General features: G+C 39.1%; 1 protein-coding gene across 4 annotated transcripts in view; it reads right to left on the bottom strand.

The window, feature by feature from the left end:
• Positions 1 to 532: 532 nt before the first annotated feature.
• The window catches only part of stx1a (syntaxin 1A (brain)), a 53,180-nt gene continuing 40,709 nt past the window's right edge, over positions 533 to 13,003 (bottom strand). Inside the window, exons 7-10 of one of the 4 annotated variants that reach the window (XM_055045460.1) lie at positions 6,954 to 7,027; positions 6,740 to 6,874; positions 3,986 to 4,096; positions 533 to 1,397 (exon numbers count right to left, since the gene is read on the bottom strand). In XM_055045460.1, coding sequence (XP_054901435.1) covers positions 1,320 to 1,397; positions 3,986 to 4,096; positions 6,740 to 6,874; positions 6,954 to 7,027 — 398 coding nt within the window. In that variant the 3' untranslated portion in view covers positions 533 to 1,319. Of the gene's footprint in view, positions 2,640 to 3,985; positions 4,326 to 4,966; positions 6,875 to 6,953; positions 7,028 to 13,003 lie in introns of those variants that run through there. The other 3 variants (XM_055045461.1, XM_055045459.1, XR_008606987.1) reach the window with 3 other exon arrangements.

Below are 13,003 nucleotides of genomic sequence, written 5' to 3' on the forward strand. Positions count from 1 at the left end.
ATGCATATGGAGGAACCGAACCGACAGTTCTTCTGCTAATCAAGACACAACATCTCCGGAACATTTTCCAAAAAGACTTTACTTGAAAACAGAAAAAACAAGTACAAAACAAAGAAAACCAGCGTAACACAATACAACAGAAAGGCAATACATTGAGTAGGCAACACGGTTGCAGTTTGCAAAACGTGCCCATAAAAACAAATGAGGGTTTCTCTGACTTTCTGCTCATACGGTCATCGACTAATCGAGGAATAAAAGAAGAAGCCAGAGAAAATGTTTGAAAATTCACGGAAATGTAAGCAGAAATAAATTTTTATTTAAGTAGGCGAGACTCTGCTTAGCTTAGCTGAACTGACTGGCAGTGTTTGAGAGCTTTGTATCAATTAAAAAAATAAAAAATAAAATCAAGACACGGGTGGCTACGCACCAACACTCGAGTGTGACTCGACAATCCAAGAAGCTACAGAACATTTTTTCTTAAACATACATGCATACATACAGCCACACCAGCAAAATATAAAAAAAAAAAAAAAAAAAAAAAAAAAACCCCAAAAAGAAAAAGTTTAACTGCTTCAGCTGTGTATAAAAAAAAAAATAGTAAAACAAAAGAAGTTTGGCAGTGTGAGGATTCAACAAGCAAAAACATTTACGTCTGTACATGGTGAGTTTTAATATAAACTACAAATGAATAGGTAAAGTATTGTCTGTGAAAACACTGCAGGTGAGTGACCCGTCACTTCGCTTGTACAACACAAAACAGAGAGTACAATCAAAGTAGAGTCTCATTTGTGAATTGGAATGCCTAAGAATACGTACCACTGAGTAACGTCCCATTTCCAGAAACATCATACCCTTTGACAACACCCAGATGAACAATTTGCAGCACCACATTTTTACAAAATAGCAACTCATGCGAGATCGCCTCTGGCCCTGTACACTATTTGCAGAATGCATCATACAGTAATGTGACACGCTGTGTGCTAAGCACGTTCCAGATCAGTCGCTTCCAACACCAGCCCTCAGGATAAACCGCCAGGGATGCTTTAGATGATTTGCTGCTGCAGAAAACCTGATTTCGATCAATTGGCCAATTGCCAGGTGCCGGTCGAACTTCAATTATCAGAATTGGTTGTGAGGAAAACATCTACAAGACGCAGGGCAGTTTGAGCTGAGGACCAGGGTTGGGAAACACCGTTCGGGATTGTAGTTTTTCATACAGGACACTGAATGAACTGGCTTTGCCTGTTTTCATGTGTGTGTGTGAGTGTGTGTGTAGTTTTGTGACTGTGTGCGTGTTGCTGTGTGACAGCGGATGAGGCTTAAGACACAGTTCCTCCAACTATGGAAGCAATAACAATTCCCAAAATCACACAGCATATAATGATCATGATTTTCTTCTACAAAGTAAAAAAAAAAAAAAGAAAGAATAATAACATAAAAAAAGAAAAGTCCCACGCAGCAGACAGGAAAGAGAGAAAAACTTGTTAGCAGTATGAACAAAGCTTTAATACATTTGAACAAAGTGAAACTTAGAAAACAAAAGTGTGATTTAATAACATAAAATAATCTCAGGAAATGACTGGAGTGCAACTTTTACCAGGATTTGTAAAAGCTCACGTTTGAATATTTGCTTCCTGCATTTTGTTCAACAACTTAAGGACAACGTTCAGTTTTACAGGCAGAGAGAACTCAGTGAGACATAAAATTATTATTTAAGATTATAATCAATTCTTAAGAAAATGTGTGTAAATAAAAGAGTGCTGTGAAACTTTTTGTCGTCAGAGAGGAAATTCAGCTGAAATGAAAGTTACGGCAATAAAGTTGAATTGTACTTTTTAGAGATTGCTTGATTTAATAGAGCGTTTCAAGATAAATACATTAGATCAGATCTTCTTAAGTTGCAGAAGATTGAGTTCTCTCTGCCTTAGGGGCGTTTTGCACATCTAACAAACACAATCACTTGAAAACAGAAGCTACAAAAGCTGTAGCTCCCTCTGGTGGTAGAAAAAGGTCACTGTAGGTTTCTAACACTATCTCAATAAATATAATTCATAAGCGACCAGTGTCCGACAAAACAAAAACAAGATGCCTCAAAGTGTTTTCATCTGAGCTTTAGTTGAATTATACACGTCTCTGATTTATCAAAAGATCTAAAAGTTGTTGCTGGTAATACTTTCTCAACCTGAAGTGGGAAGATGTCGCCTTGGAGTGAGCTTGCTGAAAATGTAAATAGTTTCACTAGATTTTATCACCCTTGAAAAGGTCTTTTTTTATGCCGCTAATTCCAAATTTCATCCACAAGTTTTGAAAAAGATTGGTTGTCCATGAACTACTAAGAGATACATGTGATAATCAGAATAAATGCTCGATTTGGAGAAGTACGCAACATTTTGTAAGTTTCAGAAACGTGCAAAACGAGAAACACAACATGTGCAAGAGCAATATAAAATAACATAGTAAGGCAATATTAATTAGTCCCACACAGTTTGAGTGCTCATTTACAATGGCGACACTAAATTATTGAGCCACTTCTAGAGTAGCAAACGGTGTGTGTCAGGGTCCTAACTGAGGCCGACAGCAAGAGAAACAATGAGGATGGTGAGGCACACTGCGACACAACCACCTATCAGGATCATTTTCTGGATGGGGAACAGAGAGAGCAACGTGTCAAATAAAGGGTCAATGGGACGAGTAAGAAAGAAAGAGAAATATAGAGAAAGAGAAAGGAGTAACGGAAAAAACAAAGAAGGAGAAACAAAGGGGGGAATAGGAGAGAAAGAAGGAGTGGATTAGTGCTATTTTTAACCAGCAGGGGGCAGAATGGTTCCATTTTCTTTCCAGAAGTTCACCTCCCTCAGTTAAACTGGTTAAAGAAGCTCAATTTGACTCTGTTTGGATGAAAGATGGGAAACCATCCAACGACCTCGGCCACATAATTCAAGCTTAAACTCTCTTCCACAAAACGGGCTTTCAGGTCGGGCTGAGCAGAGAATCCCTGGGAGTGAAGCTGAGAGGACGGGGCGCTGAGAACAAACGGGTCAACAGATTTGGTCCAGTCCAATGAGAAAACAGCAAAACACGACTCAGGCCAAAGGATGTGCATTTTGTTTTCCAATAAAGCTTGGTTCAGGGTGCAAAGTCAATCCTTTTTTCTCAAGGACTTTTTTTTAATCTAGTTGGGTATAAAAAAGAGAGATAAATTAGCAGAACTTTTACGTTTTTTTCTCTTAGAAATTCAAAAGTTTATTTACTTCATTGACCCTTAAAATATATTATTGTGATCACTAAGAAGTTGATAATTGATTAAATAAGTGCCTGAGTTCCAATGTAATAATTATATTAGAGCAGCTTGATGAAGAATAAGTCTTTCAGATGAATTACTGTTGGAAACTGAAACTCTGAGTAATCAATTTTTAACGAGACTGATGAGAGATTTTAACACGCTAGTATAACTTTGTTGCTCCAGCAGATTGTTTGGGTATCACAGCAAGGACTTATGTGTAAATATTGATATAAAACAGATGCAGTTGGATTTAGAAGTCAACCACAATGAAAAAGTCCAAAACAAAATTAAAAGAACCACAAGGAGAATGAGAGATGAGACACTTCTTGCACTTTTGTTTACTTCTGCAGTTATGACCTCTGAGGTCATTGGTTGATTTAGAGGCAGAGCATAAATTTGTGGTTATCTCTAACTTAGACATCCGTAAGTCGTTCCTGGATCTTATACTTAAAACTAAAATCCAAAGATGCCAGTAGAGACAGACTGTTGTGAGTGAGTTGTTACCACCAGAGGTCAACACAACCTCGTCTTCCAGTCGGTGCCACAAGTTGCGTTCAATCCAATCCCAACACACAGACACTTTGCATGCAAACTGTATAACAGGTAAACATCCATGCACACAGACAACAGCTAACACTCCACTCCCCTTGGGGCATGCAATGCTTCTGAAGTAACGCTTTGCTGCTCGTCGCAGACACTCACCCTGCGTGCTTTACTTTGGTACTTAACCGCCTTCTTAGTGTCTGATACCGCCCTCTCCACATAGTCTACCGAGTGGTCCACATTGTACTCTATGCGGTCTATCATTTCCCCCTAGGAAGGTTAGTTAGAGGTGGCCAAGTGTGTGGGCAGGAGCAGGAGGAGTGGATGTAGGGAGAGAGAGAAGGTGAAGGGAAGGAGAAGGAGAAAGAAAAGGAGATAAGTATGTCACCCGTCTGCTGGACTTTTTGAACTTTTTGCATTTCGGGATGCGCTCCTTTGCTTCCTCCACATATTCCTGAGCGCCTTGAACGCTCCGCTCGACATTGTTCACCAGTTCGCCCTGCACACAAAACAAGAAGGCAGAGGACGTGTTGGTGAGAGCACAAATGAATCACATAGATCAGTGGTTCCGAGCCCCGTTTTCCTGAACCACACACACCTTGTATTTTCTAAACCTCTTCCACCTCGGTCACATTGTTCTGTATTTATCATTAATGAATATCTTCTGTGTGAAAATAGACCAATCAGAAAATGTCTGGTTTATTGAAGTTTGTCTAATTTTCAGGCTTGTGTTTGCAGGCAAGACACTTTTTATCCACAAGACTGGAGGGAAACTCAAAACTAACAATGCCTTTGATGAGTTCAGGTGACATTACAAGCCACCGGAGCTAAATGTCGTCTTCATGGTACACTTTTGTTGCTCTTTGAAATATTTCCATCTCTGTTCCCAGGTAGCAACAAACCCGATTTCAACTTTAAAGAAATACACACAAATAATTTTGCTTTACGTCCAAGATTCGACTATTCTCAGCTGTGATTCAGATATAAATAGGTTTCAACAACAAAACATAATTATTGTAAATTTGTGATCATAAAGCAATTGCAAAATCCAATTTAAAGCCAGTCTGCACAGAATGCATGCAAATTTAAAGACAACATTTCATTCACAACATAATAAAATTATAAACAGACTTATATTACCTTGTTTTATTGGAAGGAGCTTTCTGTGTTGTCTAGAGCTTAGAGTCATTGCAGTGGTGACAGGGTTGTGCGAAGACAAAGAGCGGAAAGCAGAGTTGTGGATAGAGAGACAGACAGAGAGCAATGCTGAAAAGGTAAAATTACATTTTCATCTGAGAATGCTCTCAAACTATGAGAAAAGCAAATTAAAATTTGGATATTAATACACAAGCATGTAATTACCTTGAATTAAAACAGTGGTCCTTATTTTGTTATGGCAATTTACTGACACAGGAGGGGATGGGACTTTCACGAGACAACATTACCTCCGTTCACATTTCAAATGCAGCTTAATAACTAACTTTTAGTGTTTGTTTAGAGTTAATAACTACATTGATGGAAGAACTGCAGCTCATAGAAGACAAAGAAATTGCAAAAATAATAGGGAATTCAATTGTAAGCAGCATGTCTTTAAATAAAACCTCTTGATGTTGATCGCCTAACAAATTTTGTAGAGATATGATATTGGATGGAAGGCATATGTGTGGAAAAACAACAATACTATTAAAAGATATTGGTATGTAGGTATAATGCATTATGACTCAGATTCACTGAAGGTTGCCTTGTGGGGTACCACAAGGTTTTGTGTTCGGAACAAAACTTATCATTATGTTTAAGCAATCAAACGACTTCATTATTTATTCTGGTAAAAATGTAAATTTGTGGAAAGGGAAATAATGCTTTAAAACAAACGGTGTAACACAGATATAATCCAGTAAAACAGCAGAAAATGTATGATAATTGAGGTTCTAACTAAAAGTGTATAAAACCAGACTGACAGAAATTTCAGTGGTAAACAATTCATAAGGTGAAATGTCTAAAACATTGCAACACTCCCAAGTATAAGGGGAATGTCACTCTGACGTCTCCTCTGCTGGTTGATGATGAGTGTTACTGCCAAGGATAAAATACAAACACATCTGAATTCATACCCGTCATGCCATCTTGAGTTACTTATTACATGTACAGATTTTTTTTTTTTTTTTTAATGGAAACAGCGTTACAATTTTGTACACAATTGTAATAAAAACCACAAAATGCCAACATGCAGTGACTGGCTGCTGCCAGGAAGACACAGGAAGATGCAATTTTATATTTTGTAGATTTGTTCTAAAGAAGTATGTTTAATAAAAATGGCAAAAAGAAGGTAATTCCTAACATTTATTGTGGCCATCAGTTTTTTTTTCTTTTCTGAGTTTCCTTCATGTCTGGGAAGCATGTTTTGTTCTAATTTATGTCAATGTTTAACATCATCTGCTTGTTTTTTTTGTGTTTCATTGTCATTCAGATCAGAACGCTTGTCAAACACGCAGGTGTAAAAGCGTTTTTTGCCATTATGTTCAATTTCACTTGTCTATATTTGTTCTAATAATGGCATCAAGAAATCTAAATAAATGTTGAATGTTTTTTCTTTCTTCTTTCATCCTCCATGTTGTGTGCGGTATTTGCTGATGTGGGATTCTCTGTGGGGAGTTCAGCCCACACTCCTGCAGTCAGACATGGCAGCAGCAGCAGCAGGACTAAAGCTCGCTGAGGACAGCAGACGCAACTCTGCACCGAAGGATTACTGATGTGTGTGTAAGGATCTGAGGAGTTGCGTCTCTGGATTAGCATCCGATTGATCCCCTGAATCACTCAGTTTGTTCAAGACAGCATTTGTAACTGAGTGAAGTGATCTGTGCTTCTAGCTTTACAGCTGGACAGCGAGACAGAGAGAAGGAGTGTGGTTTTCACCTGACTCTCCACCAACATGGCCATATCCATGAACATGTCATGAAGTTCCCTGATGCTGTTTTCCAGCTTGATAATCTCGTTGTGCCGCGTCTCGATCTCATTCATTGCTTGTTGGGTGATGTTATCCATTATTATCTGAGGATAAAAAGAGACAAGAAAATAATATCAAGTCAGAATAAAATATTTTTTTAAAAATAGCTACAGAGTCGCTTACCCCAGAGGTAAAGATGGCAGGGTTATCACTCTCTAACATGCTCTCTAGTTCCTCGTTTGTAGTGTTTCTTCCAGCTAAAAAGGAAAAAACAAACACACCAATAAGCTAGTCATGTTAAAGTTGTGATGATTGAATGAATTGTTTATGTCCACTAGATGGCAGTCGCGAGCATAGGTGAATGCATAAATGTCAAGAATAGGACAACAGAAGGGGTCAGTCATTAGTGAGACACCTGTGTGCAACTTGTATGAGCAAACGAACCAGAGCGACTTTAATAAAAGCATCTAAGAAGAAGCACAACGTCTGGTTCTTATCAAGCACGAACAGAACAAAAGTGGCATAACGTCTCTGACATCTGGGATTTCCATAGGCGCTGCCATAGAAATACATCTGTCAAAAATCACCATGCTTAACAGTGGTACAGTGCTTCTTTTGTGAAAGCTTCAACTGGACTCTCCAAACATCAATCTTGTCTTCAAGGTCAAATAATTTAACTTATTTGATCCAGAAGGCCTTTGGAAATACCAGTAAAGCTATGAGAGAGATTTCCTTTCAAGGCCAGAATCCTTTCAGTCCATGATGATGTAAAACTAATTTCACTCTGGGTTTTGACAATGGCCGTTTCCAATTCATAGTCAGTTGAAACCTTAGTAGTTTCATGGTCGTCCCTAAGAAACATATCCATTTTCTTGCAGGCTGAGGGTGAGGATGGCAGTGTGGGTCTGATGCTGATCCTCGATGCTGCGCACAAATCCAAACCGGTTTGGATCCGGAGGGAAGCTCACCAACCTTAAGCTGTTGGAATGGCTCTAAGCTCAATGCTTTAGAAGACATGCTGATAATTAGAGCCAGTAAATTAAAAAGAACGTTTCCGATTCTGGGGAGATAAAAAAAAAAAGCAGCCAGAATTATGTGGGGAAACTTCTACAACTCAGCGAGGCATATTTTTATTAGTGAGTAATTTTGACTTTAAATTGATAAAAATCATAATGTAACATTCATGGCGATAATAAATTTATGCAAACTTCTGTTGAATAAAGATATTTTTCTCTTTAAATCAGTCTGTCAGCGTGTTTAAATGACTTTAAGGTACTTCATAATAGTTTAGCTTCTTGTTTTTGAGCTCCTCTCTGTAACTAGTCTCCCTCCATCTACTAATTCTTGTGTATGTCACCGTCTCTTCCTGCTACATTTGCTCCTCATCCACTTTTATTTGCCCCAGCAGAGTTGCCCTACTTCAGGAACAGTTTTTCTACATCTCTTGTAATATCCTACAGTGTGAATGCGGAAACCGCCTGCAGAGTTGTGACTCTGGAGGTCCATTACTCCCACTGTTACAGCACGTCTCTGTCAGATGTTGTCAGCATCACTTCAAAATCGTTTCCATGCACATATTAAATCTCTACTTGGTCCACAAACAGCTCACAAAAGAAGTTTTTGCTCCTTTTTTTGTTGTTTGTTGAAAACCTAGTTTCTATCAAATAGTTTCTAGTTGTGGAGGAAAGTTTAGTTTTTGTACAAGCCACAAAAATATTCTATAACAGCTACAAAAAAGAAAAGCATGAATGATTATGTCAGCTTTCTTTTGACCTAATAGTAATGAACAATATTCTGGTGTAATATGCCAACCTTCCAGATATAATATGGTAATTAGGAGTTATAATAATTAATCCAACATGGTGGTTCCACTTCAGCCTGGTGGAAGCCTGAGGGATCTGCTCAGTGTCTTAGCTGCTCCTAGGACTGTCCCCTGCTGGAGGTTTCATAGAGTAGTACCGGAATCAGCTGCACCAACTCCTCCAACCTCTGGGTCAAAGGGTCAATGTGCCAACAAACACTCACGGTTGAAGCCTCTAATCTCACAACCTCTGTAGTTCCTCTCTGAGCCTCCAGGCTGCACTCGACAAATAAAGTCCTGTATAATATTGGTAACAGAGGCTTGCCTACCAGTGTTTTACACCTCTATGTTCTATGGTATGTTATTGATTTTTACACAGCCTGCATCTCAGGTCCAGTGTAGTAGTGTGGCAGGTCCTGACCTCTACTGTTCCTGTCCTGCCTCACATTAGTGCCTCTGCATCCTCCAGTCCAGCCCCCTATACCCATTCATTAAACTTTCTTTAACTCTTCCTCACTCTGTTGGTGCTTGTTGATGGTCTCACCTGGTCTTTTTCTTGCACTCTACATTTCTGGACATTCACTTTGCAATTCATTACAGTGAGGCATCTTCCTAATGTATTCAAGGTCCTTGATATTCACTGGTCCTCAGTCTGCCTCCTTTCTCTTGCCATACATCTCAAGATGCTGGTCTGGAGATGGAAACCTCCCTCATGCTCGCTTATATTCAGTGGGATAAATCCGTCTTTATGGCTTGTGTCGACATAAAGATTATTTGTGGAGTAGGACAATTTGCAGTACACTAGCAAACTGCAATATTGAGTGATGCTTAACAGTATTAAATGGGTGTATTGTATGTAAATAAATGTCAAAATCTGGGCTGCCGCAAATCTGAAAAACACAGAACAATGATATTTTTGTCCATTTGTTTTCCACAGTCCCTCAGTCGGGGAAAACTGTGTGTATTTATAAATAATGATGGCTGGATTCCACTCAGCACATGCTGGCTCATTGTCCTGGTGAAACCAAGACAAGTAGTGAAACAACCAGAATGAAACTATTTGTGTGTTTCTTGCTATAAAAACTCAAGGGAGGCTAAAGAGATTCTTTTACAGGAGGAGATTACAGGGTTTCTCAAACATGCATGCAAGAATCAAGGCGAGACCAAGCATATTTCTGATGAGGGAATAACACTGCAACACGATGTAAAGCTAAAAAAGTCAATTTTTTATGATACTGCCCCTTTAAATAATCTCCTAAAAGAAAGGCTCCTTATTACATTTAATAAAAGCTCAAAACTGCATTAAAACCTAAATATTTTTTTAGATATTCTGCCAAAGAACAACAGATTGATTTTCTCTAGTTGTCTTTTGCATTGGTAGAAAATCTTTCAATACGATCAGCATTTAGATGAGTTATCATAACTCTGTGTGTGATAAAAACCTCACTGTGAGCCAAGCTGAGCTTACAGCAATAAAGAGGAGCATAAGGTGGGCTGAAGATGGTATAGCCTTCCCCAAATTTCATCCTTTTCACCACACAAACATAAAAGTGGAACGTATGGTTTCTGGAAAGCTGAGATTATGCAGGTGTCCAGGCAGGCTGCTCAAACACTGCTCTACTTCCTCCCTGTGAGACTCCAAACAGCAGGAGTGCCACAACAAAAGCCTCTCTCCATGACGTCATCAGAGTGTGTGCGTATGACCAAGACTTTGAGAATAATGGAGACTGAAAATGAACCCTCTGTTTTGGAAAGAACACAGAGGAAGCACCTTTACAAGACTTCAGGCCCACTTGGCTAAACATTTATGGAGCAAATCGACTCTATTCACACCGTTCAGGTGGCGTCAGGTGGTCATATCCTTTCACTAAACAGCTTAGGAATCTATTTGAGTTCACAATTCCAATTTATTTATTAATTTTCTTTACATGCAAAGCATTAGCACGCACACGCAGACACGTTGTTGTTTCCTTTACAAGCTCCAAGGGAGGATCTTAATTGTTGCCATGGAGACCCGAACCCTGAAAAGTCCAATATGAAGCTGAGGAGCATAACTACACCCATAGTGTTCATAGGCTATTAAATCTTTAATGCTACCTTGCTGGCAGTAATTGCACTATTTCATTTCCCGTGTTTGGTGAATCAGAAGCGTCGTCCTCGAGGAGCAGAGAGCACAAACGTTTGCGCAGCAGAAACAAAAAGACGAAAAAGGTCCTCAAGGCTCCGATGGTTGTATTTTCGCTGTCAATCATTAGAAATTTTTTATTAACTCTTTATTGTTAATCTTATAAGAGTCAGATTTGCTGTACAGGTGAGGAAGACGTTGTTGGACCACATTTTCCTGTGCCGGAGCGAGCAGCTAGCGGAGCGGTCTGATGGGAAATGGAAAACAATAATCAAATGTCAGAGAGAAACCCTGCAACGTTTGCGGCCAAGCTCTCCTCAGCTTGGTCGGCCTGGCTGCTTGCAGCACGCAGAAACTAACAACTAAGGTCTAAAATACCTACATATACATTTCTACATACGTTTTAGTCGACAGATTTACTTGGACGGACGGATGGATGACTTTACAATCCTAAATAGCACCATTGTTATGTCAGAGCTGAAATCCTCCAACATGACGCTTGCAGGGCGCTCCGGCATTTCTTTCTTGTCCTTTTCATGTCTGCACCCATCAGGACAGAGTGGAGGTAAGCAGCAGAATCGATACAGAGACTGAATGTTTCCCTCAGTGTGTGACATTTTATCGATTCACACACAAACCGGTGAAAGGTGTTGGAGCTGCATGACGCAAGGAATTAAATCTTTAGACGAACAGAATTTAAAGAATGGGGAAAATCCTCCCTCGGACAAGAAAATAATTAGTTTTACCTGCGTACTCAAAGTGCTGCCTGTCTTTATGTGTGTGTGTTTTTTCCATTGATGCTTGTGTGTGATCCCTTCCTTGGCGACAGTAAAAGCCTCCTGTGATTCCAGCAGCTGACGACTCAAACCCGAGCGGATCTGGAAGAGCTCAAGGAGAAAGTGACTCAGGTGTTTGACTTCATAAGGTGTGTTTTTGTCCTTTGACTAGGCCCACAGAGTGCTGCGAGCTCCATTGTTGTCCAGAAAGTGGCACATGGAGTGGAGATAAGCTTGCTGCATGTGTCCGGTCTCCCCTCAGTTATCACCACTAAATAACTCATGGCGTTCATCTCCGTATGGACGAACTTATGCGTTGTGTACATTTAGGCGACTGCATGATGTGTTAAATGAGGAATCGTCCAGGACTGGAAGGCTTACATTTAATACCTGTCAGTTCATCTGACGCATTCAGCGCGATGGGAAAGAGCAGAGCATAGATCTGAGCTGCGGTAACCTGCTGAGAGCGTCCAAGTGTGTGTGGGTGTCGATGAAAAGCGATTTGATTCTGAAAGCGGTTGTTGAGGCGCACTCCGCCAGGGAGACACAAATAAACGACAGAAAAGCGAAAGTGAAACCTGAGAGAACACACTCTCCTTCTACCATGGGATTTTGTTTATTAGAATATTGTTGGAAACTGGTGACAAGTGCCCAAAAAACACAACACTTAAGAAGAGTCAAACAAAAAGAAATAGAAGTTGAAAGGAATAAAGCAAAAGGCAAAAAAGAATATTAATAGTAAAGTTGAAATGAAAAAAAGTATTTTTGGTCGAGTTTTCAGTGCCAGTACACTTGAAATAAGACCAAACTAATTTACAAGTAACTTTTAAGTGAGATATAGGAGCTTGTTTTACGTCAATAATTCTTGAATAATGACAAAAAATGTATGAGCTCCACTTCAGGTTTATTTCATTTATAATGCGGGAAAAAGTGAAATAGAAAAAAAAATGTTGGTAAGATTGTGTGTTTTTGCAGTGTGATATTTTCAAAATAAAGTTTCTACGCTGGAGTAGATTAAAGTGACATAAAACCAAACTCACACAACAATCTTTTAAAATCTTTTGGAAATGAACAAGGAACTTCATCTGATCATCATCTGGATGCACTTAAGATCTCAGCCAGAGCTGAGCTAATTCAAATGTTAAATAAAATAAATTTTAAAATGAGTCAAAAGTTCCTTTGTTAGACCCTCAAGCCCCTCATCATGTTATTTATATTCAAAGTAACTCATGTTGTAAAATAAAATAATAATATTTCAAGAGTTTAACAGAAAATCTACAAATTCATAGGAATCTTTAAAAATATATATGAAGCTCTCACTAAACAAAATGAATAGAAAAACTGTTTTTCTCTGTTGCTTTGTGTTGTGTCAATGACGCAACCATAAGCCTGCTAACAGCGACTCTTAGTTCGTGTATTTTTGTTGTCTTTGGCTCAGGATTTTGAGGAACTATCTCTGGAAATCTTCATAATGTCTAATCCTGCCAAATTAAGATGCATTGTTCTTTGAATTGTCCATTTTCAATGTCCA

Source organism: Poeciliopsis prolifica, unplaced genomic scaffold, assembly GCF_027474105.1.
Source record: "Poeciliopsis prolifica strain line A6 unplaced genomic scaffold, Auburn_PproV2 SCAFFOLD022, whole genome shotgun sequence".
Taxonomy (NCBI): domain Eukaryota; kingdom Metazoa; phylum Chordata; class Actinopteri; order Cyprinodontiformes; family Poeciliidae; genus Poeciliopsis; species Poeciliopsis prolifica.